The sequence below is a fragment of the Neofelis nebulosa genome, chromosome 2, assembly GCF_028018385.1.
Source record: "Neofelis nebulosa isolate mNeoNeb1 chromosome 2, mNeoNeb1.pri, whole genome shotgun sequence".
NCBI lineage: Eukaryota > Metazoa > Chordata > Mammalia > Carnivora > Felidae > Neofelis > Neofelis nebulosa.
Genome location: NC_080783.1, coordinates 211,915,678 through 211,942,113, shown reverse-complemented (window position 1 = coordinate 211,942,113; position 26,436 = coordinate 211,915,678). Strand labels below are relative to the sequence as shown.

At 49.8% G+C, this 26,436-nt stretch overlaps 1 protein-coding gene across 4 annotated transcripts in view; it reads left to right on the top strand.

The window, feature by feature from the left end:
* Window positions 1-26,436, top strand: part of KAZN (kazrin, periplakin interacting protein) — a 1,084,458-nt gene that overhangs the window by 603,872 nt on the left and 454,150 nt on the right. For 3 of the 4 annotated variants that reach the window (XM_058696318.1, XM_058696328.1, XM_058696350.1), the window contains exon 3: window positions 18,851-19,112. In XM_058696318.1, the coding sequence (XP_058552301.1) occupies window positions 18,851-19,112 (262 nt within the window). Of the gene's footprint in view, window positions 1-18,509; window positions 18,527-18,850; window positions 19,113-26,436 lie in introns of those variants that run through there. The other variant, XM_058696330.1, reaches the window with a different exon arrangement.

Below are 26,436 nucleotides of genomic sequence, written 5' to 3'. Positions count from 1 at the left end.
ATCGTGTCTCCCAGAACTTTGTTAACAGCCATGAAGTAGAGAGTTCTTTCTTATAGATCCAGACAAGTTACCAATGTCCCCATGGAGCTTTGTCTTCATTCATTCGACTGTTGTTCATTGAGCACCTGATGCTTACACAATGAGGCTGCAAAGGTTGGGGAGGACTTATTCCTGCCCTTGCGAGCTTCTAGCCTAGTAGACGAAACCAGAAGTTACAGGATAACAGAGGAGGTTCTATGATGGAAAGGCTTCAGGAATGCCCCGAGATGATAGGGCAGGAGCTTTTTCTGTTCAACCAAGACTTCAGAAGGGAACTGGTCCTAGGTGCACAGAAGAAAAAGGAGGAGGGGGCTGTGGGAGGGGAGAGAGGAGAAGGGGATGGGGGAGGGGAGAGAGAAGGAGGTGGGGAAGAGGTATCCAAGTGAGGGGATCAAGCAGAGTGAACAGCAGGTGCAAAGATGCAGACATGTGAGGGCATGGCACCTTCAAGGGTTCTGGTAGGGGGCGCCTGGGTGGCTCAGTCGGTTAAGCATCTGACTCTCTGTTCTTCCCCTGCTTGTGCTTGCTCTCTCTCTCTCAAAATAAATAAACTTCACAAAAAAGAAAAGAGAGAGAGTTCTGGTAGGCAGGAACTGGATCCAGGCATGTCCTTTATGCCACATTAAAGAGTTTGGGTTTATTCCTAAAGTGCCATTGAAGGGGTTGAGCAAAAGAAAGAGCTGATGAAAACGATAGTTCCTGAAGGCCACTCTTGCTGCATGATGGAATCTCAGCCGGTTGGGGAAGGGAAAAGACTGGAGGACATGGCCAGGGAACCAGTGAGGAGGCTGTTGGCTGTAATCTTGGGGACAAGGTGGCAAGTAACCTGAACCAAGTCAATAGCAGTGGTCAAATAAAGGAGAGGACAGAGCTGAAAGACACGCGGGAGGTAGAAGCTTGAAGAGCCAGTAACACATCAGTGAGAGTTGTGATTGTTCTCCTACCCTATGGATAATGGTTTTCAAGCTGCCGAACCACGCTATAAGTAGTTGTCCAGTACGTGCCCCTGCTGCCTACAAGCTTCTGAGGGAGAGGGACAATGTCTGTGTCTTTCCTGTCCGCCATTTTATCTCTAGGACTTAGCATAGGACTTGGCACCTAAATCTCGTCCCCTGACGTGAATCTGTGGTGGGTGGGAAGTCATTTCTCTTTTCAGATATTAAGCTGGTGAAACTTTGACAATTCAGAATTCTTGCCTGAGGCAGCCAGGTTAGAAGGAATAGGGAAAAAAGGCCTCTTCTTAGAGTTGAGAGATGAACTTGAGTGCCTACCCTTCTCATGTGCTCTGTGTGACTTGACTGAGTTCCTTAATCTCTCTGAGCCTTCTTTCCCTCATCTGTAAAATGTAGAGGATGTAGATGTAAAATGATATTAGTATTAGACTTCATTGATGGTGGGAGAAACTAAATGAGGCTCTCCATGACAAAAGTTGAGCAGAGTGACAGAAAGTGAACACTCAATAAGTGCTAGTTAGACTAAAAGGACAGAATGAATGGATGGGTAGATGGGTGGGTATGTGGGGTGGATGGATGGATGGGTGATTGGGTAGATGGGTGAATGGGTGGATGGGTGGATGGGTGGATGGGTGGATGGATGGATGGATGGGTGATTGGGTAGATGGGTGGATGGGTGGGTATGTGGGGTGGATGGATGGATGGGTGGATGGGTGGATGGGTGGATGGATGGATGGGTGGATGGGTGGATGGGTGGATGGATGGATGGATGGATGGATGGATGGATGGATGGGTGATTGGGTAGATGGGTGGATGCGTGGATGGGTGGATAGATGGATGGGTGATTGGGTAGATGGGTGGATGGGTGGATGGATGGATGGGTGATTGGGTAGATGGGTGGATGGGGGGATGGATGGATGGATGCATGGATGGATGGATGGATGGATGGATGATTGGGTAGATGGGTGGATGGGTGGATGGATGGATGGATGGATGGATGGATGGATGGATGGATGATTGGGTAGATGGGTGGATGGGTAGATGGGTGGATGGATGGATGGGTGATTGGGTAGATGGGTGGATGGGTGGATGGATGGATGGGTGGATGGGTGGGTGGATGGGTGATTGGGTAGATGGGTGGATGGGGGGATGGATGGATGGATGGATGGATGGATGGATGGATGGATGGATGATTGGGTAGATGGGTGGATGGATGGATGGATGGATGGATGGATGGATGGATGGATGGATGATTGGGTAGATGGGTGGATGGATGGATGGGTGGATGGGTGGGTGGATGGGTGATTGGGTAGATGGGTGGATGGGTGGATGGATGGATGGGTGAATGGATGGGTACGTTAATGGATATATAGATGCATTGGTGATGAATGAGTGGACAAATGAAAGGAACATTCTGAGTAGGATCAGGTCACGGTCTTTTTCAGACCAAACTTAATCCCATTTTGTGGGCATCCGTATAATAAATTGATTAGTCTGAAAACTTAAAAAGCCACCTGATCTCGGTTTCTGTGCAAGCCTTATGGCCTGCTGCCATTGAATGCTGAAGATTTAAACTTATTTTAGGTTCTGTCTAGACACCTCTCTAAATAGGAACTTCATGCTAATCTGCAGGTGTTGCTTATGAACAGGTTATTTCTCAATAGTAGCTGGTGCATTACAGAAAAAATCCAAGAGCAAATAATATTTACTGAGACCAAGGTCTCCAATGGGAAGATTCCTAGTCAATTTGTCCACCCCTCCCATACCACCTGGTTCCTGCCTATACCCTACCCAATTACCGGGGAATCAAATATTCACAGAGGGTATAATTAATTAAATGCATTTTTACTAATTAACTTAAGAACTGGTAAATGGAGCCTCCCTTTGGTAGTTTGAAGATGCAGCTACTGGTACTTTTGATTAAAATGTGAAGCGAATCTGGCTAGAAACTAGCATGTAACGGCTGCGAGCACTATTGCAACATTTCTTTTAAAGTTTGTCAAATCGTGTCCTACTGATACTGCTAAACCCCTTTAATCAGTAAGTATAAAATTCATCTGAGAGCATAAAATATATCTGACAATGGCATACATCAAATCCCAAACTGAACATTCAAAATAAATTGTATCGAGATTTTGTCACAATCATTGATTTCTGCTTTTCAAGCTGGTTTCTGGGGCAGCCACATAAAAGTTAAATACAAGCTATCTATGGGCTCATTGGATTGCGGTAATTCATTAAACCAACAGTGGCTTTAATAAATCTGAACATAAAGATTGCTTCCACAGACACCCTCAGCTTGGAAATGTGCCACTAATCAAAGAGGTTGGCAAAACTAATCTCGTCGGCATGTAGGGGAGGTGAGAAGTAGCTTCGAGGGTTGCCGAGGGCTGATTTCCAAGGGTAGTAACACACTTGTGGAACCAGATCAGATCACTGTGGAAGTAAGAGCCCCTGTGGAGCCAGACTCTCAGCATTAGCGGTCAGCACATGCACAGCACAGGCAATTGGTTCTTTGAACAAAGCTGGTTTTCGTCTTAAATGGGAGCCCACTTATTGAATGACCTTCGGTTCCATTGATTGACTGATTCCCCCCACCGCTCGCACTTCCCAACGATGAGGGTGATTGCTGGGCTCTTCACAATTTACAAAGCGCTCTCACACCCAGTGGTTTCCTCAGCCCCGTTGCGATCTTGGGAGGGACCAGGCCGAGATTATTAGTATGCCCATCTTCTAGATGAGAAGAGGCGAGTTTCAAAAACAAAGTGATTTGCCCTAAGCGCCCCAGCTGTCAGAGCTGGAGCCCAAAAGCCCAAGCTTCGGGTTCAAATCCCACCTCTGCGACAGGCTACAGGTTATCCAACCTTCCCCAACCTCAATCTTCTCAACTGTAAAGTGGAGATAAGACTCTACCTATCAATGACTTGGGAGATTTCATGAGCACCCATGGCTCAGATGTATAACAAGCACTTAACTACATGTTTGCTATTATCGAAAGAGAACGTCAGGTTTGTATCAGAAAAACAAACAAGCTGGACAAAGCCTGGAAAGTAATGGAAATTTCAAATTCCGTCTCACACAGGTAGAGGAGAGCCTTGCCCTTATCATGCATTAGCCTTTTCCCGCCGTAGAGCACCCTTCTTTTGGCATATGTTCAGAGAAGCCCATGATATTTCAGTCCCTTTCAGCTGTGACTCATTATCGTAAATAGCAGTGCAATGAGAAGACGAGGAAAGAATTTAAATACACTGACTGACAGAATTTTTAGGGAAAGTGATACACAAGGAGATAAAAAGCAATCAGGAAATTTTGCATACACCCTTTGTGGTCTCAAAGGTCATCTATTTGGGAGTGTACTAATGGAAATACGTCTTTTTTCAATTCCGGGTGATTATTTAATTGAAAAGGAGAGAATTTAAATGAATCAAGTCATAGAAGCAAAGTAGATCCATGTCAACTGCAGCAAAAAATTGCATGTTTCTTTGGGAGAAAAATTGGTCCATTCATACACAAGTTAAAATTTAGGATGGAGTAGTAAATTTGGCCATTTATTAGGATTTGGTCCAGCACTGTAAAAAAGGTTGATATTAATGAGCTTTATTAATTTATTTTTTCTAAATCGGCTTCCTATTCCACCCCTTATTCTATCTAGAAAAGAGGATGGTTTCATATCCATTAATTTACTTGAACTTTACAATGACCCTTGGAGGTGAGTATTATCATTCCCACTTTATAGGAAGTATAATTTATACTTATTCAAGGCAGGGACCGAGACATTTTGTCTTTTTTTTTTTTTTTTTTAACCCCCTTGCCCGACTAATGAAAATGTAAGTCAGAGGTTTAGCGGAACTTCCTCAATGTTCTTTCTACTTAAGACATTAATCTTTTCTTAGAAGTCAGCACAGATAGACATTTAGGCTCCGGCTTCACCATCCAGCTGGATTTGAGTTCAAACCGCAGCTCTGTGTGTACCAAGGATGTGACCTTCGGAACTTATTTCTTGGAACCTCAGCTTGTAACACTGTTACTAATACCTCCCTTCTGGAGTTGTTATAATATTGAAATTTCACGATAATACAATGAGGGGAGAGATGTATCTGACACATATTAATGCTCAAAATTTATAGTTTTTACATCTCATGAACATAGAAAGGCTGGAAGAAGCATAGCTTTTGACCACTGCGGGACGTTTTTTGTTTTCTTTTTTTTTTTAAAGCATGCCTTAGTCATCAGATTTGAAATTAACAGGCACAAACTGAGTGGCTGGTGTATTACTAGATGAGGAGCAGTGTCCAGGCACATGGCAGCCAGGCACGGATTCTTAGCGCTCCTGTAACGAGCCTCGCCTCTGATTTAATGTAATGTGCTGGTATCATTAATCAGCAGCAGGGAACCCAGTGCGAGGCTGGCTGCTGTCTCTCATACTGGGTCCATTCACTTTATTATTTTCTAGGACATCATACAGTCCTTTGGCCATGTGTTGGGGGTGGGGGGATATCTGCTCATTTCATTTCCGAGCAAGGGGCAATTGGTGCCGATCATGATTCATAGCTCCAGGAATCCAACATCTTTTTCAGGATGTTGTGCAAATTTTCTATTAGGAGATGTGCAAATTTTCTGGTGGTCCCTGGGAGGTCCAGGGTAATTGCACTGTGTTGCAGTTAGCTCGGTGTTCGCCACTGCTGATGAATCATCTTTAAAATATATTACCAGTGTAGCCACGTACAATGAAGGATTGTGTGACTGATATTAAGAGATGTGTGTGGGGAGGGGGGTGGTGAAGGACAAGTGAGCGATAGCTGTGCGTTGGACAAGTTGTGTGGTTGGTGATGAGGAGAAAGGGGACTAACATTTCACGAGCGTCCGCTCTGCACCAGGGCTTAAACTGGGTGAGTTATGCATGTCAGCTCACCTTATCCCCCATGCCCACGCTATGAAACCCCTCGTCAGGGCCACCAGTGGTCACATTGCCAGGCCCTCAGTCTCCTGCCTCTAAATCACACCTAAGTGCTGACAACTTCCAAATTCATATTTCTAGCTCAGATCCACTGCCCGAACTCCAAATTCATGTATCCCACTGCCTGCTTGATAGCTCCATGTGGATGTCTAATACACATCTCAAAATTACTATACACCTTATCCCCAAGCCTGCTCCTCACCCAGCCTTCCCCAGTCACAAGTGGATCTTTCATTCTTCCAGTTGCTCAAACCCAAAGCATTCAAGTCACCCTCGACTTCTCACTCTGCCACATGCCACATTCAACTGTCAGCAAATCCTGTGTCTCTCCCTTCAACATCTCTCTAGAACTCAGTCCTTTTGTCCATGTTCAGCCGCCTCCCTCCACGTCACTGCCACAGCTCAAGACCCCATCATAGCTCTCCAGACTTAGCAACATCTGCCTGAATGGTTTCCTGCCTCCACTCCCGTCCCCCTAGAGTCCTTTCCACACGGCAGCCAGGGGAGCGTTCTAAAGCATAAATCACCTCCTACTGGATCTCTGCTCAAACTATGCAGCGGCTCCATCTCAATCAGAATAAGAGCCTGAGCCCTCGTAAGTCCGTAACCGTTTCTCACATAAGCCAGTACCTGTCTCAGCCACCAGACTGTGAGCACTGTAAGCGCAGGGACTGAGTCTCCCCCACCCCTGCATCTCCGGCACCTAATGCACCATCCGGCGAAAAAGGAGGAGCAAATGCTGAGAATCACTTTCTCCATGCCCTGTGCCATTTTAAACCCTTATGCCCATCAACCTCTTCAATCTTCATAACAATGCTATAAGATAGAAACTATTAGTGGTGCTGTTTTACAGATGAGAAAACTGAGGCACAGAGAAGCCAAGTGCCTTACCCAATGTCACAGACCTGTTGGAGGTAGACCCCCAGGCAGCCTGAGTCCAGAGGCAAGTCTGTGCTCTTAGTTGGCCCATTATCCCCATTCTCCTGCCTTTCCTAAGTGTGCCTTTGGCAGATGAGTGCATAGGCCCTAAAGAGGAGAACGGGGGAGAGCTGTACCGTATCCCCTACATGGACTAAGGATTCTGCATAGCATCTCATTTAATCCTCATTGCCATACCATAATGAGTTATACGTTTGTTACGCCCACTTTATAATCAAGCAAACTGCAGTTTGGAAGTTGTGCCTAAAGCTGACCGATCATCCAGGAAGATAAGATAGGGATTCCAGCCCCGTGTGAATGATGAAAAGTCTGAGGGGGCCAGGGCCTTCATGCTGCCCAGGCTGCAGGCCCAGGCTCACCAGCTTCTTGTTGGGGCAGTGTTGTCATGGGCACGGGTCTCCATTGCCCGGGTCTGCCACTGCCTGTCTCCTGCTTGTCTCCTCCTCCCCTGCACGGGCATGTGCTCCTTTCCGATCCTTGCGCCTGTGGCCGGGGTCACTAGCCTGATTCCATAGGGCTTCTGGGTTGGGGACACACACCGGGCCTACTCAGGCAGGGGAGTACTGTGCTGTGGCCCAGGGGTAGGCCAGCTCTTGTCTGGGAACGATAGGAAAGAGAGGCCTCTTCCTCGGAGGTAGCTAAAGTAACATGATGTAAGCCTAGAGCTGCCTGTGGCCATGTTCCCCCAGCCTCCTCTACAGGGAGAGAGGCCAGGTGCATAGAAGAGAATGAGAAAGGAGGCCAGGGAAGAGCAAGTGAGAGAGATATGCTGGCTTGAGCTCCCGGGATCCCTGAGCTCTGACCTACCTCTGGACACCCTGCTTTGTAGGCCAATAAATTCCCCATTGGTCTCTAAGCTAGTACACATTGATTCGCTTGCACCTGCCGGTGGAATGAGAGCCTGAAGTCAAGGTGCTAGTTTTAATAGTGTATCAGTCCGTTTTTGGTGTGTAACAAACAGCCTCAGAATCCCTGCACTTACGGCAACATTCATTTTTCCCATTTATGGATCGACACACCGTGGAGGGCGTGGCTAGGCTCTGGCTGGCTTTTTTTTCCCCAGGCTGAAGGGCGGGCTCAGGCGGGCTCCCTGTGTCTTCCTTCTGGGGCTGAGAACAATGAGGCAGTTGCCTGGGCCGCTCGCTTCTCACCGAGGATTGCAGGAGCCTAAGAGGCCAAGCAGAACTGTGTGGAAGTTTTAAAGGTCCCTCCTTGCTGCAAGTCAAGGAACACTCCCGTGGCCAAAGCAAGTCAGATAGCAGAGTGGGGCAGAGGAAGGTGATCCACCTGCCTTAGTGAGATGTGCGGAAAAGCCACAGGCAGGGGCAGGGTGGGCACTTCGGAGGGGAGTGAGGAATCAATGGCCATGATCCAGCATGCTACAGATGTGCAAGAGGAATGAGGAGAGGGGGCTAAATGGCTCCTGGGGCAGGGGGGACATCCTGGCCATCACGCCGATGTCAGTGAAGGTGTCCCGTCCCCCACGTCCCCAAGGGCAGCCCCGCCTCTCCTGATCTTCAGAAATACAGCAGAGTCAGCGGAACCCCAATACCTTCTCAGAACGGCACATGCCATCTCGAGGCAGCGGCTCCGTGTGCGGAGAAACCAGATCCTTTCCGAGAGATCAAAATCGATTTTAAACAGACACAGCTGTTCCCTAGCGGGGGCGTCGGAAGGCAAAGGGGGAGACACGGTAGGGAATGTTTTGTTTCTTTTTGTTTTAAGTTGTTGGAATAAACCAAAGAAGATTTCTGAGGTTTGATTATTAATTTCGGGAAGAACCGCTTGCCAAGTTTGCTGTCCTTTTCAAGAAAAAGAAGGGTGAGATCAAAGAGATGCTTCATAGCAGAGGTGTTCACCTTATATTGAGTTTGGAAGCTTTTCGCAAGAGAAGGATCAGAAATAGAGCTGGTTTGTTTTTTCGATGTGCCCCTCAGATGGATAAATCAGATACCACAGTTGAGTTCAGCTCCGCAGATGTTTACCGAACATCTCCCGTGGCCACGTGCTCGCTCACTTATCAAAATACAAACAAATAATAATGGTAGTGAGGACTGCCCCCACACGTCTGGGTTGTCTGGCCCAGTCAGCTTCTGTCCCGGGGTCTCAGCTACGTCATTTGGAAAGAACGCAGGTGTGGCCTGTGAACGCCGAGGTCCCTTCCGGATCTACGATTCTCAAGTCCACAAGCTGGAAGACGTCCTTTTCCCGCTGGCTGCTGACTAAAAGTGCAGAGGTCCGCACTTGGGAAAGCAGACCTCCTGAAGCCACGAGCGTCAGAGGACCAAACAGGGGTGGGATGTTCGAGGTCCTTCCCGTGGCAACGCAAAGAGTTCCTGGGGCAGAATTCCTCAGTTCAGGTACGTCCATGAAGCCCGTCTTCGCTACGCTTTTCGCTTTACCAACAGTGAGTTCAGAGGAGTAAGGAGGTGATGCAAGATGCCAGAGAAGTGGACGCCACTGACGTCCCCTTGACCCTGCCTCTTTGTCGGTTGTACGACCTGGGGGGACTTAGCCTCCCCACGCCTCACTTTTCTTCTCTGTAAAATGAGCGTAATAATAGTAGCTTCTTCCATCCCACTCTTTTTTTTTTTTTTTTTTAACGTTTATTTATTTTTGAGACAGAGAGAGACAGAGCATGAACGGGGTAGGGTCAGAGAGAGAGGGAGACACAGAATCTGAAACAGGCTCTGGGCTCTGAGCAGTCAGCACAGAGCCCGACGCGGGGCTCGAACTCACGGACAGCGAGATCATGACCTGAGCCGAAGTCGGCCACTTAACCGACTGAGCCACCCAGGCGCCCCAATAGTAGCTTCTTCCTACAGGGCCGTTGTCAGGGATGTAAGTCAAGTCCTTAGCACCGTGTTCAACGCAAGAACCCACTCCTTCGGCATTCTTCCCATACAAGGGTACACAGATTTGTAAACGTATGTGTTAATTTGAACTCACAGCAATAATAAAAGGAGCTTTTAAAAACTGGAACCAGGGGCGCCTGGGTGGCGCAGTCGGTTAAGCGTCCGACTTCAGCCAGGTCACGATCTCGCGGTCCGTGAGTTCGAGCCCCGCGTCAGGCTCTGGGCTGATGGCTCGGAGCCTGGAGCCTGTTTCCGATTCTGTGTCTCCCTCTCTCTCTGCCCCTCCCCCGTTCATGCTCTGTCTCTCTCTGTCCCAAAAATAAAAATAGAAAACGTTGAAAAAAAAAAAATTAAAAACTGGAACCAGAGAAACCCTGTGAGTCGGGGGGAAATCCAGGTGGCAAGTGATAGCATGGGATCATTTCCTGCTTGGTGTCCAGAGGGAACTCACCCACAGGCGTGCCGAGGCTCCGTTCTCTGAGTCTGCGCCCTCAAGCAGGGCTGCATTCGCCCCGGGGGAAGAGGGCACATCTTCCCTGACTTGCACAAAGGTGCTCTGTGGGCTAGCCAGGGCCCCGGACCCGTTCATCCTTTAGGAGACATCCACGTTCGTACTCTGGTTTGAAGCCTCCCTAATGAATGACGGGATGAGAACCTAGATCTGTCTTTCATTTCTCTCCGAAGCTGCCTGGGGGACTCAGGTTCCACATGCTTGCCCAGAGCTGTAAGGCTCCTAGGGCTAAGTGGCCACCTGCAGGAGGCCACCCCCGCCAGCCCCAGGGACTCCTTACTGGCCCTGGTGGATGAGGGAGCACCCAGCTCTGTTTCCTTTTTTTCCAGGCTGTTTCTCCTCTTTGATACAGGACAGCTGTCTGTCTTAGCGCCATCCAGGCATTCCTGCCCTTACAGTCCCAGCAGCTTGAGAGGCTAGGTGTGGAGCCAGCGTGCCGGGCAGAGGGATCCAGGGCCAGAGCCATGGGTGCAGGATGACAGAGAACGCCTGGCAAGGAGAAAGAGCGAACCACCCCCCTCGGCTCTTGTTTCCACGTCTCCCCCAACCTCTTTTAAACCCAAACCTCCTAGCTCTCTGTTTATCAAAAGGAACACACGTCTCCAGCTAGCTCTTCGTGGACAGAGGTGTCGAGGAACCGTTTTACCGTCAAGGCGGCTGAGGACGCTGACCCAAACACACCATAACGGACATTGCTCTGAGCAGACACTGTTCCCTCTGGAACGGCGCACACACGCCTAATAGCGTGGCCTTGTGGTTCCCAATGTTGGATTATAAAATTGTTTTACTTCCCCCCCCCGCCCCGCGTAACATAAGGCTGGTAAACAAATAAAGGGACAGTCGATTAAGATAAATATGGCAACTTCACAATTTACCGACTAGAGACGAATTATCCCAGTGAGCCCAACGTTGGGTAAAATAGCTCTTTTCTGACTATGTCTATAATTGGTCAGCTAATCCTGACTGTCAGGGCGAATGGTCCCAGATACAGTCCTTCGTGGCACACTGGATTGAACGGTGTATACTATTTGGCTAATAAATACTTTTCAATTTTTTTTTTCAACGTTTTTTATTTATTTTTGGGACAGAGAGAGACAGAGCATGAACGGGGGAGGGGCAGAGAGAGAGGGAGACACAGAATCGGAAACAGGCTCCAGGCTCCGAGCCATCAGCCCAGAGCCTGACGCGGGGCTCGAACTCACGGACCGCGAGATCGTGACCTGGCTGAAGTCGGACGCTTAACCGACTGCGCCACCCAGGCGCCCCTTTTTTTAAATTTTTTTTTCAACGTTTTTTATTTAAATAAATACTTTTCAGAGAGCACCTTAGTGCTGTAAAGGTTTAGCATTGACTCCAGGGGCCAGATTCCAAGGCCCTTTCTTACTGCCTCTGCTTCCAATTCTTGAGAAAGGACATGTTGCCATCGCCATATCTGAGATGCCTTTGTAATGAGTCATCAAGGGGCCCTGGGGTCCTAATTCCCCAAGCTGTTTGGTGCCTACTATGGGCCACTCCTCTGTGGCCTCGAGCGAGGGCCACCCTGGTCTTTATTGCACTGGTCCTAAGACGGAAGGGGCTCAGTGCGTAAGGCATCCTACAGGTCAAAAGAAATGAACAGAGGGGAAAAGGAAACTCTTGAGAGTCTGAGCAGGGGGGTGGGAGAAGACATGAGAGAGACCTCTCCTGCCTCAGTTATCATGGGGCGGGGGGTTGGGGCGGCGGAGGATAAGGGGTCCTGAAAATCCCATTCTTGGAAATTCCCACTGTGCTCCTTACTGAATCTGATGCACTTCTGTTAAAAACAACAACAACAACAACAACAGAAACAAAAACAAAACAAAAAACACCTATCTCCTCACCCACCCCTGGAAACCATAGAAAGCAACTTGTATAGGAGGGAGATCACGTAAATAGTACTATCAATGAGAAAAGAATAAATTACCCATTTAAGGTAGGGCTGGAAAGCATTTCAAGCCACTGGGGTACCATTTCATGAACCAAAAGAACTAATTTACCAAATGGGTCCCCAGGGCCTAGAAGAACTAATGCACCGGCCACTGAGGAGTGGCTCCTTCTGTTTCTCCATCACATCAGTGCCTTTGGCAGAGAATAAGGGCGCAGGGCTGGAAGGGACGCCGAAGATCCCTTGGTGCATCAGTGCGCACAGGGAGGAGACCGTGTTCGCGCATCCGAGGGGAAGGGGGAAAGGAAGAAAAGGCAGACGCGTTAGAATCAGACCTACCTGGGCCTGAATCTGGTTCTGTACCTTCTAGCTGGGTGGGTCTGAGCAAACCTGAGCTTGGGGTTGCTCCTGATCCGCTGAAAGGGGGTCCTAACACCTATCCTTAGTGTGGGGAAGAGTCAGCCTACGCTGGTGGCGATGAATGGATGAGCACAGTGGCCGGCCACGGTGGCATCCAAAGGACAGGAGCTGCCCGGACAGCCCTCGCCGTCCATCCTCCCCTCCAGGACCACCTCCTGTGTGTCGCATCACTGATACATCCACTGAGTTCTGCCAGGCACCAGGCACCCTGCCAAATGCTTCACATGCATTGTCTCATTTAATTTCTCAACAGGTCTGCAAAGTAGGTAGTCACATTATCTCATTCTTCTAGTGAGGAAGGTGAGACTCAGGGAAGTTAAGGAACTCTGTGAGTGTCACGGGGTGAGTAAATGGCAGGGCTAGGACTTGAACCCTTGTCTGACCAACTCCATAGCCCGTGCGTTGACCCTACTTTTGCCCTTCGAGAAGAGTGAGATCATTCATGATGTCCGTTAGCATTGTCCTGCCAATGGGCTGTAGAGAAGGGCTTCACTGAGACGAGGCATTGGAGCTGAAGACCCAATGACTGGAAGACTCTGACCATGTTCTCTTTAGCCCTGTTCAAGGAATCTCTCAGACACTGCTCTTGGTACTGAAAAGTAAACTAGTGCCCAACCCGTGGATCTAGCCAAGACCTAAGAACGTGGGAGGTCTGACAAGAGACCTGGGGGTTGGACCAGTTCTTTGGGGTGTAGGGATGGTTTTCTACAGGGGGGCAGATTTATCTCAGGGTTTTGCATTTTGCTTGGCTGTTGTTATTTGTCACCATCACACAGGTAGTAACAGAGCCCGGAGCCAAGAGCCCAGGCCATGAGGCACATCCCTTTGTAAGCCCCACACCACACCCAATAAACATCAAAAGTACGTGGAACGTTCAAGGGAAAAAATTACACTTCTATGAAGAAGCATATATATGCTTTCAGTATATATGCTTATGTGTTTGAATCTATGGTTAATATGTGTTTTTAATATTTATCTATTCCATACCTAGGTGCGTCTGAATCCTAAGTGATTGTTTGTAAGGGAAGAATGTGCAGAAATGACTGAGTTGATTAAATAGACACAGAAGGGATGCACCTGACCAGCTTCCCGACCCTTAGATGAGACATTGCCGAGGAAGTCAAGAGGAAAATGTCGTTCTTTTTTTTTTTTTAAGTTTACTTATTTATTTATTTAGAGAGAGAGAGAGAGAGCGCGCATACAAGCAGGGGAGGGGCAGAAAGACAGGGAGAGAGAGAGGATCCCAAGCAGGCTCTGTGCTGTCAGCGGTCAGCCTGATGTGGGGCTTGAACTCATGCACCGAGAGATCATGACCTGAGCCGAAACCAAGCGTAGGATGCTTAACCAACCGAGCCCCCCCAGGCGCCCCACGCATGTCACTCTTCACACTAATAACTGTGCTCTGTGTCCGCACTGATGCCCGTGTGTGGTATCCGTTCTCACCTTACAGTTCCGGGCTGTTTCCCTAAGCCCCACAGTCCTCTGCCCTGTTTTCCTCTCCTGGTGTCTTTTTCCTCCAACCCTTTGTTTCCTGGCTGTGGGTCTGAGGGTGACTGTTGGGGTTCGCTGGGGATCTCAAATGGAGGGGGGTGGGCGAGACAGGACAGCCGGCATCCAGAAGAGGGGGCGGGGCTACAGCCACTCCTGAGGTTCAGAAGGTCTCTCGCATTTATGTGTTTCACACGTGTGAACAGTGCTTTATGGGCGCCTGCTCTGGGCGCCTAGGGCAGGGGGTCCCAGACTTTGTGGGGCACCAGACACTCCTGGGAAGCTTGTTGCAAATGCAGAGACCTGGCATCTCCTCAGAGCTTGCGGTTGGTTGGCAGAGGGGCTGAGGATCTACACTGTAACAGAGGAATTAAGCGACAGGAGGGTAGTGAGCAAAGGGGAGAGCCATACGAGATGGAGTCGGAGGCCAGATTGTGCAAGATCGTGAGCTCGCGCTCCCAAATTTAGAGTTGAGGAAGCGCCACGTGCACCAGTGGTCTGGCATGACCGTGACAATACGTAGTGCTGGATACACAGTAGTTGGATGCTTGGTCATTTTCAAAAGACTCTGCTTTGTGGGGGGTGGGGGGGCATCTGGGTGGCTCAGAAGGTTAAGCGTCCGGCTCTTGATCAGCTCAGGTCGTGATCTCACGGTCCCGGGATCCAGCCCCGTGTCGGGCTTTGCACTGAGCATGGAGCCCGCTTGGGATTCTCTCTCTCCCTGTCTCTCTGTCCCTCCCCCACTCACTCTCGCACACGCGTGAGCGCTGTCCCTCTCTCTCAAAAAATAAATAAACATCTAAAAAACATAAAGACTCTGTTTTTCATCCCTCCCAACTCCTTTACCAACGTGGCTTCAGGGTCCCTTCCTGTCTCTGGGTCTCTGTTTCTCCATCAGTATATAATGATAGTGCTGGATGAAATGATCCCCAAATTGCCTTCTCGGACCAGATAGTTCATTCGGCTGTAGGTTGGGGCAACCACATACACTGGGTTTCCTGGGACAGTTCCAGTTTGTGCCACTTGTCCCGGCTTCATTATTCATAACACCCTCTTGTGCTCTCAAAAGTGTCCCAGTTTGGACATTAAATTATAAGGTCATTCTATTTATGGGAAAAGGGAGGTGCGTGTGACATGACTGTCAGCCATGGGCTAGGCTCTCTGCCTTAGTTCTTATCAGGAATTTTCTTTCTCAGGGCAAGGATGGTTTTGCAGACTTTCCAGAATGCCCAGGTAAGCTTCGAAGGAGGGCCTACGGGCCGGTGCACTGCCCGTGGCTTGGATGGGGTATGGCTGATGGGGAGAGATGGCAACTGGTAACATTGGGGAAATGGCAGCAGATCTCTATGAAGCAAGCCTATTTCTGTGGCTACATGAGGAACGTGCACTGTCACATCCTCACCGTTGTGGACCCCAAAGCGAGAAGACTGTGATTGACACACAGCTCTGGAGCCCCTCCCCCTTCTCCTAAGAAGTGAGCTGTAGATGTGAGTCAGCCTGCAGGCAGGCAAGGGGGCAGGGATCTGGAGGACTCTGTGACTGTTTTGCTGCCTGGGGTCACCCAGGGAAGAGCAGCGGCGGAAGTTGCGGGGAAGAGAGGTAGGATGGTCATCGTTCTGGTTTAAACGGAGCAGATTCTAGGCGGTAATTGTTCCCAGACTTTCTGAGATCTGGTCCTTTTGTATGTGGGTGAACATAAGGAGACACAGCTGGGAAAAGCCCCCTTTTTCGCGTGAAGAAAAAATTTCTCAAAATTAAAATTCTGTAAAATCCTAGGAGGCACCCCAGGGGTTTCCAAAGTGAGTTTCTTGACATTTCAATGGCTGTACTTCAAGTGGGGGAGAGGAGGCAGAGGCAGAGGAGAAAGAGCTCAAGGAATGGGGGCTTGCTTTCTTTTCTCCTTGTTGGGGTTTTGTGTTTTGTTTTGTTTTGACTTGATTTTAAGATTCTGGTGTGTGGGAATAATCTCACTGAAGAGGAAAATGAGTAACACTTGGTCAGTTTGTTTACCGTACGAACACGCTCACACACACTCATTTGCAGAGCGTTTACGATGGCGGCAGGGATTCAAAGACAGATAACGACACTAAACGGTGACCACCCTCCCTCTCCCACGCGGAAGCTGTAGGTGAAGTGGGAGAGAGACAGGTAAACAGATGAATTACTGTGCCTTCTGATGAGCGCAGGGCTCTCCAAATGACCTGCTCCAGATCGTTTCCTCGCAAGATTTGTTCCCAGGACACCCCTCCCCCGCCTTTTATTGGTATTTGCATAAGTGCTGACTTACTGTTTATTGAGATGAAATTCACATAACAGAAAACGAACCCTTTTAAAGTGAACAATTCAGTGGCATTTCGTACCTTCACAATACACCGCCACCTCTGTCTCGTTCCAAAATATTTCATCTCCCCAAAATAAAACCCCGTACCCATGAAGCAGTCATTCCCCACTCTCGCCTCCCCCCAGCCCCTGGCAAACATGTCTCTATCGATTTACCTATTCTGGGTATTTCATGGAAATGAAATCATGTTACCTTGTGTGTCTGGCTTCTTTCACTTAGCATAATATTTGTGAGATTTATCCACACTGTGGCAGGTGTCTCATCCCATTCCTTTTCCTGGCTGGATAATATTCCGTTATATGGACGTACCACAATTTGTTTATCCATTCATCTGTTGTTGGCCATCTGGGTTGTTTCCACCTTCTGGCTATTGTGAACAGCGCTTCTGTGAACCTTTGTGTGCAACCTTTTGTTTGAGTTTTCTGTTTTCAATTCTTTGCCTATATACCCCGGAGCGTAAGTGCTCAGTCATATGGTAATTCTGTGTTTAAGTTTTTGAACACAGTGGCTGAACTATGACAGCCCCTCCGCCCCTCCATAACTTTTAGCCAAAGGACTTCAAAGAACTAAATCCTGATTTACAAATACGCCAAGCAGCCTAGGTTCCTTGGTTGGTCCAGTGGGTCAGGATTCCGGCTAACGAGACTAAGGTCAGGGGTTCAATCCCCAGCTGACCAGTTAGCTCAGGAGAGTCGACAGTGAAAAATTATCTCTGCTGCCACATGTTCCACCAATACTGTCTTGCCCTCTTACAAAAGCTTGTTAGTGGCCCCAGGGGGATGAAGCTAGAGTGGGTTTTTATGGTTCCATAAAAATCTAGCATCCAAGGCACAGTGGGACTAATTGGAAAGCAGATGACTGCTTACTTCCCGTCTTGGTTTCACCGGATTTCTGTGGGCCCTTTGGGTAAATCGCTTCACCCCCACCCAGAGCCTCAGTTTCCTCATCTCTAACGTAGAATTCATAATCCTTACTCCAAAGAGATGATAACGCAGCTAAGCACTTTGCATATCGTAGCCTTCCTACCTAATAAACGCTGATAAATCTCCAGGGTGGGGAACTTCAGTCTGTCCAGGAACATACCACCAGCTTCTGCAGTGGGCCCTGAGCTACTCTCCAGAGGCTGACCGAGCTGGGATGGCCGTGCACTATTGTCCTCGGGGTTACATTGGCTGTTCTAAATTGTCCTATTTGCATGGAATGAAGCTTGCTATGGTAACAAGGTCTGGTGGCTGGAATCCAGGGCCCCAGTGAAAAATGCAAAGCCTGTGCTCTGGGAGAGAGAGGAGCTAGATAGGTTTATCAACTTTAAGGTTACCTCAGTTCTCCTTTGAAGGGGCAGTAGGTAAACTGAGACAGCAGGGCCTCAAGGCTCACACTGCTCCAGTAGGAGGAGAAAGAGGGAAGCCCCTTTGATGCCTTCCAGTCTTCTCTCCTGGCCTCTTCCCTCTCGCCCCCCAATATTTAGCCCAGCTAAGAAGCTTAGTACCTGGCTGAGGCCAGCCGTCCACCTCGGGTGCACGCACGGGGGTGGGGGCGGGGGCCTGCGAGGAGGCCGGAGCTCCAGTGGTCCACCCAGGGCCCAGACGGGGCCGGGGGGGGGGGGGGGGGATCCTTCCGGGGAGGGCGCACAGTGGAGGTTGGTGCGGAGGAGGTGGGGGTGGTCGGGCTGGAGTGGGGTGGAGGGTGAGAGGCGCTCGGGGCACCAGCTCAGCTCCCCGCTGCACATTTCTTACCCGCATTTTAAGGGAAGCAAAGCTCCACTCCCGGCATCGCGCAAGCCGCCCCCTTCTGCGGAGCTCCGTCCCCGCTCCCCTCCCGGGCCTCCTTCCCGAGCACCCCTCTCCCCGGAGCACCCACCCCCTCCCCAACCCCGGGCCGGCGCGGGGCGCTCGTTAGCCAGGGCGGGGGCTGCCCCACCGCTCCCGGGAGGGGACCCAGCGCCGGCCTTGGAGCAGGCGCCCCCTACCCCTCGCCAGGGGCGCCACCTCGGCCCACTGGCGGCCGCCGCCCGCCGCCCCCGCCCCCCGGGGGGGTGTGTCCCCGAAGTGGGGGGCGCGGGAGGCCGAGGGTGCGCCCCGGTCCCCGGCCCGGGCCCCCTCCCGAGCGCGCGGCGAATGGTAGGCTCCAGTGAAAGAGTGCCGGGCGGCGCGCGGTGTCCTTCCCCGAGCCGCGCTCGGCGCCGGGGTCTCGGCGATCGCTGCTCCTCCTCCTCCTTCTCCTCCTCTTTCTCCTCCTCCTCCCCCCCGCCGCCTCGCTACCGCCGCGGCTCCGGCTGGAGGCGCCGCTGTCATTCCTGCGCCGGAGGAGCCGGCGCTGCCGGAGCCCGGGGGTCGGGGCGCGGGGGAGCCGGGCCGCGGGGGACCCAACAGGTAGAGCCGGGGGTGCCCGGCCGCGCGCCCCCCGCGCATCATGCAGCTCTTTGTCACCTCTCTCGCCCCCAGGCCAAAATCCTGAGCATGATGGAAGACAATAAGCAGCTCGCGCTCCGCATCGATGGGGCGGTCCAGTCGGCCAGCCAGGAGGTGACCAACCTGCGAGCCGAACTCACGGCCACCAACCGGAGACTGGCGGAACTGAGCGGCGGCGGCGGCCCGGGCCCGGGCCCGGGAGCGGCGGCCAGCGCCTCGGCGGCGGCGGCGGCGGCGGCGGCGGCGGCGGACTCGGCGGCGGCGAACATGGAGAACCACCAGCACGGCGCGCAAGGTAGGGATCGCCCGGCGCCCGGGGCGCAGGGGAGACGACGAGCAGCACCCGGGCCGGAGGCGGCCGGGGACTCGGTGCCTCCACGCCCCGGGCGAAATCGCCTTGCATTGTGGCTCGTAACCCTTTCCGCCCGGCGGTGGCCACCGCTGCTCCCCTGCTGGGAGTTGCAGGCTGCTGTCATTAAGGAAAACCCGGGCGCGGTGTGCACGGGTTCGCACGGTCACACGGGCCCCGGCTAGCGGGAGCGAGGCGCAGCCGGCGGGGCCCCTCCCGCGGCAGAAAGTGCCCTTTAGCTGGCGCACAGCCCCCAGCTCCGTGGGCAAACTTTTCGTGCCCGGGCCTTTGCCCCCACCCCCGACAGGGGTGAGTGCCACAGCTCCCCCCACCCCCCACCCCCCACTCCCCCCGGTTCTGGCGGCTCCTTCCTTTGGAAAGACTCTTACCGCCCCCCCCACCCCCCCTCCGAGAGCGAGCTCCGGGCTGTGCTGCCGTGGTTGGGGTAGAGGATTGGACTGGTTTGCACTTTTCTCCACGGATGCCAAATCCCTTGTCTCCATTGCATCTGGACTTTATTTTCTTCCCATTTGAGATCGCGCAGACAGCGGAATATATCGATGCAACAGTAGATGCTTTGCTCGGCAGTGAGTTTAAATTTCCAGCAAATATAAACACCGAGAGCACTTTCCAGGGGGAAATCTTAGACCTCAAAGGTTGAGTGATGGGCTCCTGGCTAAACGAAGGCTTAGATGGTGGGTTGCAGGGAGCCCGCTGCTCGAAGGGACTCTTTGCACTTTACAGGAGGGGGTGGGGAGGAAGACAGCTGGACCGTGTTGACATTGACAGTGATAAAGCCCTGAAATCCCCCTGCCAGCGTTAAAGGTGGAGGAAGCATCCAAAAATGTACTGTTTGGTTTCTGCCAACTGAAAAGTAAAAGGGTAGACCGGCTTTTCAGTCTTTTTTGTGTGTATTTTTGTGTATGTGTGTTTTGTTTCGTTTTGCCTGACTGTCCTTTAAGACATGGTTTCACTGATTATTAATATCATTCAAATTATAAGCTAAACTGCTGAAATCCAGAATTCGACAGAAAAAAAATATATAGGAGGGCCACTTGTATAAATATGTCACTTGATGAAGTATGAGGTACCAACAGCTCAGTGGCTCAGAGGGATTTTTTCCTGGTTTTGTTGTTATTTCAAGAGCTTCTCCTAAGTGTTGGGAGAGTCTGTGGTCATATGAATGCCTTCTCCCCCTCAGTTTCTATTTGCTCCTCTCCTTCCTGGAGAAGGTGTGCTTTTTCTGGTGGGAGATGTTAAGCCTATGTGTTCGTTTTATGCAGAATTCCAAGTCAGATGTCAACTTGGTACTCCAGGAGTCTGTCAGAAGTGTTAGGAATTGGGGCGGTAATTTGGTCTGATGTAGCCATGACATAATGGTGGGAAGGTGTCGTGAGGCTGTTCTTTGCTGCACAGTTGTTTTCAAGGTGGGTATCTTCTTATCCTGTCATTTATCCCCTGCTCTGTCGTTGTGTGTGGAAGAGGCTGTCTGCTGGCATCTGGGAGAAAAAGAAAAAGGAAGGCAGACTGCGTGGTGATGCTTTACTCCTTACAGGCAGAGACCCTTCCAACATTAAAGAAATAGCTAAGAACTGGCCCTTCTTCTGCGAAGAATCAGAAACCGTGGTAAGGAGGACGGAACAACGCTGGTTTATTTCCCGCCGTCCGCCCCCCTTTCCTCAGCCAAGGAAAAGTTAAGTGGCTTTCATTTGAGTCGTGGGTGCAGTTGCAGACTGAGTGTGCTAAGGAGGTCAGTACAGCAGTGATCCACACGCTCAACTTGGAAATGAAGCTGCTTAGCCGATGGGTAAATTGTAGTGGGAGCAGCAGGCTGTTTCCTTCTTTTTTCCTACAAACCTGCACAAGGCTGTGGAAATGACTTTTGGATCTCTCGATGTCCCTAAAAACACACAAAACCAGCGTCTCCCTCATGCTTATAGGAGCGTGCCTGTCGGTGTCAGTAGCCATGGGGGGGGGGGGTGTATGAAGGATGGTCTCGATTTTTCTTCTGTGTGTCCCTGATAGTTTTCAACACCTTCACTAGGGGGAATTGAGTGATTTTATAATCAGAGAATAAAACGTTAAAGGTTTCAACTCAACTTAATTGCTGGCCACATGTCCCTCTTGAATGGATGTGACTGACAACCAATGGGATGGTTGAAAAGAAAGCAAACCAAGAGGGCATCACTTGCTTATCTCTACAGGAATACCTCGATCCTGTACATTTTACATTAGGTAGCCTTTGTGAGCTTTTTAGATTTTGTTTCTCTTTTCTTTTGTTTTTGTTTTTTTCTCGTGACCTATGACAGCCCTGGCTAGAGCAGAAACCCTCTGCAGATGTGGTCTGGTAGTTTCTTCTGCTGGTGTTCCCATATTCCTAAAGGAAAACGTGGGGTTCTCTCAAGTTATTTCTAAAGTATGGTCGATTGGTTTCCTTATGCTTCTTTGTAATATACATCCAGGAAGGCTCACGGATGCTCAGCTCCTGGGGAGTTCCTGACCATTCTTCCAAATTCATCTTCTGTTTTAATTTTGTCTCTGTTGGTGAGATTGAGTGGGACCCAACCCTCAGGAGCATTTTGTGCTATTGAGTTGTCCCGTTTCAAATCAAAGTTTTGAATGAAATGAAGTATCTTTCAAAATGCATCTGTAGCAGTCATATTTTACTGAAGGGCATTATGCACATATTAAATGAACGCTAATGCACTTTTAATAATATTAACACAAAGGGTTACAGGGAACAGTCGCCTCTCCCTCTCCCTGCCAAGAAATTGTTAGCTCTATTTTCAGATTTTTTTGTGTCCCCCAATTTTTGTTTTGAATGAATTAAACAAGCTTGTCGGTTCACCAAGGGGTTTTGTCCCAGTGATGGTATCTGACCCTCGGTAAGTCGATGAAGAACACCTGGGTTTTCCTAGAGAGTTAATGCAGTGCGTCATCTAAACAAAATATTAACTTGGTTGGTACCCTGTGTGAGCTGGCATGGTTGCTATGTAACGGAGTCTAGAAAGTGAACTGCTGAAAATCTGGGCTTTCGACACTTTGCAGGATCTTCTTTTGGAATCTGTGTTGAAAGTACATTTGGCCGCCAGCCCATCTTCTCTCTCCCTGCTCCGAGTAAGTTGGATAATCCCTAATGAGGATTCTGGCATACAGTGCCGAGGGCATCCGTGCAGGGGGGCGCGTTTCACAGCTCTGGAGCTGCCTTGTGGGTTGGGTGGGGGTGGGGGTCAAAACTGCCTTTGACAGGTGGACAGAAGGAGCCTTGGAAAGAACAGAGCCAAGCATTTGTTCCAATTTGTCTTGTTGGTAGCCAGAGAACGGATTTGTTTAAAGTAACATTTCTAAGCTGTTTTCCTCGGCGTAACATCTCTGGAAAATGTGTTTAAAATGCTTGCTGTTCTTTGAGGAGAAAATATAGCAGTTTGTTTCTCTGGAAATGTCTTATCTGATGAATGACTAATATTAGATTCAATTGCTTGCTTTGCTATGCATAGAACAAAACAATTAGACTCCGTTGTACCCAATTCAAATAGGTGTTAACCGTCTACACCGTAAAATAACTTGTGCCCGGTAGGATACATGCCTACTGCTATTAGGGTTTTTTTTTGTTGTTGTTGTTGTTTTAGGGAAATAATTGTATTTATGTGCCTATGCAAGTGGAAGCACTTGAGAGCATCTTCTTTGAGTGTTGAGGACACACAGCCTACTGTGTGGGACATGTTAGGGTGGGAATGGAGAAAAGGGTCACTTTCCTATGCCTTGGTAAATTTCCATAAATAGAGGCAGGTTTTATTTTTTTCTCCCTCGGCGCTAAAATAGGCTGTTACTTCAGGTCTGCCTGTTCTTATCTAGCATCACTCCAACGCTGGAAATTCTTGGGCGAAGTATGAATTACCTCTGGACTGAATTGAATGTGTGAGCGGTCTACGGAGATGCTACACACAGTTGCTTTGCAAAATCAGTTCTGTCTTTTGGCCTCCCCTTCCCAATTCATTCTCCCTCGGCTCTGGTTTTCCCAAGTAGACGTTTATCTTTTCTTGAGAAAAAAAAAAAAAATTACAAATGGCAGAGTGGATGGAACAGAATGGGGTGGGATTTCTAGGGCCTTCTGTTGGCTTGCCCCCAAGTTACAGAGCTCAATTCACGGGTCACACGCATGTCGGTTTTCCAGCTGTATCAATGGGCCGAAAGAGACAGGTGTCTTTTCCTCATCTGGTAGGCTGTCATGAGATGGGACTTCCAAGTTCTTCCCGAAAATCACCACGCATGGTCACAAAGAGATTACTTACAGATCAGTACGTCGTGGTTGAAATTACTTATTGATTGGCTGTTATTTACTGTCTTCCCATTGTCTTTGGAAAATGCCTTTGGAGGACCCCTTCAGTCGAGTTTCTGGCTCTGATTAATTTCATGCTTCCAGTATTTCATGATTTACTGAAGCTTTTCAAAACTTTGATATTAACCACAAGTCTAAGCCAATCTGATTTTTATAGTAGGAGCTATGTTGCATATCCTCCCAGGGTAAGGTAAGGCATTGCTCTCCCCATCCCTTTACTCTCCTACGCCCCAAGACTGCTGGCACTTTTTAGGAATCCTGGAGGCCGAAATTTGTGACTTCCTGGCTGCCCGTGAACTTGTAGCAGATGGGCCTGGCAGGTGGGGAGCGCTGGTTGGAAAGGTACCTGCTCACTGTGCAAATCACAGGGGGCCCAGGAGGTCAAGCTTGGGGTCCTGGCCATATTCATTGCATATTTTGTGTATATTTATTTCTGAGTTATACAGTTAAGGAAAGTGAAATCAACACGAACCCCTCAGTTGTTTTCAGACCCTTTCCCGGATCGGTTTGTGCACATTAGCGCTTGGCTTTGTACCCCCTGCCATCCGTCAGGCAAGAAGACAACTCGTTCAGCCTGCTGAGGCTAGGGAATGGGTTTTTAAGTGATCTTGTAAATGAAAATGAGTCTGTACCGTTTGGGCTGGATATTAGGGTAAGTAACACATGGAATGACAAAGGGGTGCCACCAACAGCACTCATCGTAATGTCTTCACCATCTGAAATGCAGGCAGAGCGGGTTCGGGCAGGATCACTTAGGAAAAGAAGCCAAGAGAGTGACCGTCCATTGTGGCAGATTGCACCCAACAATTCAGAGCAGGTAAGAGTCCTGCTGGCCCGTGTCACCATCCTCAAGGTCTCCTGCCAGGCCCCTCTCGACTGTGAAGAAGCTGGAGGAAGGCCAGGCCAACGGATCTCTTCTTCCTCCCCACGTGGTTGGATGAGACCAGAACATTCTTGCTTGTTTGATGCAACCTCAGATCTAAGCGGCGGAGTTCAGGTTGTGCTCTGTGGGCATTCCCGCTTCCCCCTTGGAGTCCTAAGCTGCTAGAAACATGAAAGAAACTGAACACGGTTTTAATGAGTTTGGCAAGAACAACTGTTTGGGCAGGTGGCTTCTGTGTGGTGGGAAATCATTGGTTCCCAATTTGTTTTGGTGTCTTTGTTGACTTGGCCTTGCTGGGCCTTCGGGTCAGGCTCCCGTCCCCTTCGCCCCTCTGATGAATTGAGACCTTACATGAGAGCTTGGATGGAGCTTGTTCACAGGCAGTTCTGCAGGCGAAGCCCTCCCAAGGCCTCTGGGATCTCCTGTGTGGTGCACTCTGTCCGGGAGGATGGACAAAAGTGGAAAAAAGGAGGCGTCTCGCCCAGCCCCACCCCCATCCTCTTCCATGCCTTCGTAGGGTGTCAGGGCCTTCTATTACCGGTACGGTCTCAGCCCTGCGGATGGTTGGAAGTCAGGTGAATCATCAAGAGCAAAGTGCCCTCTCAAGGAAGGTGGGTCCAGAGCTAATTTTTCACACTCACCTTTAGCAATCCATAATGGTTCTCGGAGCTCACTCTTCAGTGCATCGCAAGGCCTTCCGGAACCATCCTGACGGCACGCGGTTTTCACCTGGTGAGTGGTTTAAATTTAGGACTAAGTGAGACCTAGTTTCAGCGCTTTTGGCAAACTTTTCAATAAATAATAAGAAATGACAACATATCAAGTGTTGTCCCAAGTGTTTAACATGCGTAACTGAATCCCATGCCCAATGAGTTGGCAACTATTCGCATTTTTCTTTTCTTTTTTTTAAATGCTTATTTATTTTTGAGAGAGAGAGAGAGAGAGCGTGCACACATGTGGGAGGGACAGAGAGAGGGAGACAGAATCCGAAGCAGGCTCTATGGTGAGAGCAGAGAGTCCGACGCGGGACCTGAACTCACAAACCATGAGATCAGGGCCAGAGCCGAAGTCCGTCGCTTCACCAGCTGAGCCACCCAGGCGCCCCTTATGCCCATTTTTCAAAAGAGGACACTGGGAGTGGAAGAGGTTAAGTCACATAACATAGTCATGACTACGGTGGCACTGATAACAGCAAGCTTTGACATGGTCTTGACTCGGAGCCGGGTACAGTGTTCCAAGTACTTTCCTGGAGTAACGTATTTAACTGATGCCTTCAGTCCTCGTAATGACTTGTGAGGCAGGGACCATTCTTGTGCCCACATTACATATGAGAAAACTAAGGCACAGGGATAATACATTACTTGCAAAAGGGCCTTCTGCTGTTAAGTGACCAGGGTCTGGCCCTCCCTCGTCCCCCTTCGATGACGAGGGCCACTCAGTTGGCAGTGACTGAGCCAGGGGTTCAAACCCACCAGGTCCCTCTGCTGCGTAAACCTGTATTGTTGCCTAAGTCAGAAACGTCCTTTGGCTTGATATGTGAAGAAGGTTGAGGGAGCTGTAGGCTCATCTCTATTCCTGAGTATTATTTCGCTAGGCTAGTGGTATTTTCTGGGCCCTTGTGATGAAATCTTTGACCGAGAGTGAAGGGAGCAGCCATACTTTTCACTTGGGTGTGAAGTTAGCTGACCGAGGAAACTGGCTCCTACCTGCAAGATTCACAACCCAGGGGTCACTTGTCGCCACTGAAGAGAGCCATCTGATCCTGGGTTCGGGGCCTCCTGCTTCTTGGACTTTGTGCGCTTTCTCTCTCTCTCTCTCTCTGGAAGCGTGAGTCTTGGCAAAGCTGGAATCTTGTGGTCCCCTTATTCTCCATCCACCTGTGTCCCTCCCTTTCACAGCTTCCCTTCCTGTGGTCTCGGTAGCCTTCAGTTGCCCAAACTGTGCCCAAAAAAGGACCCATTGATATTTTACAGATTCTTTTACACTAGAGTTTCTCAGCTTCAGGAGTGTTGACATTTAAGGCAAGATGGTTCTTCGCTGGGGAGGGA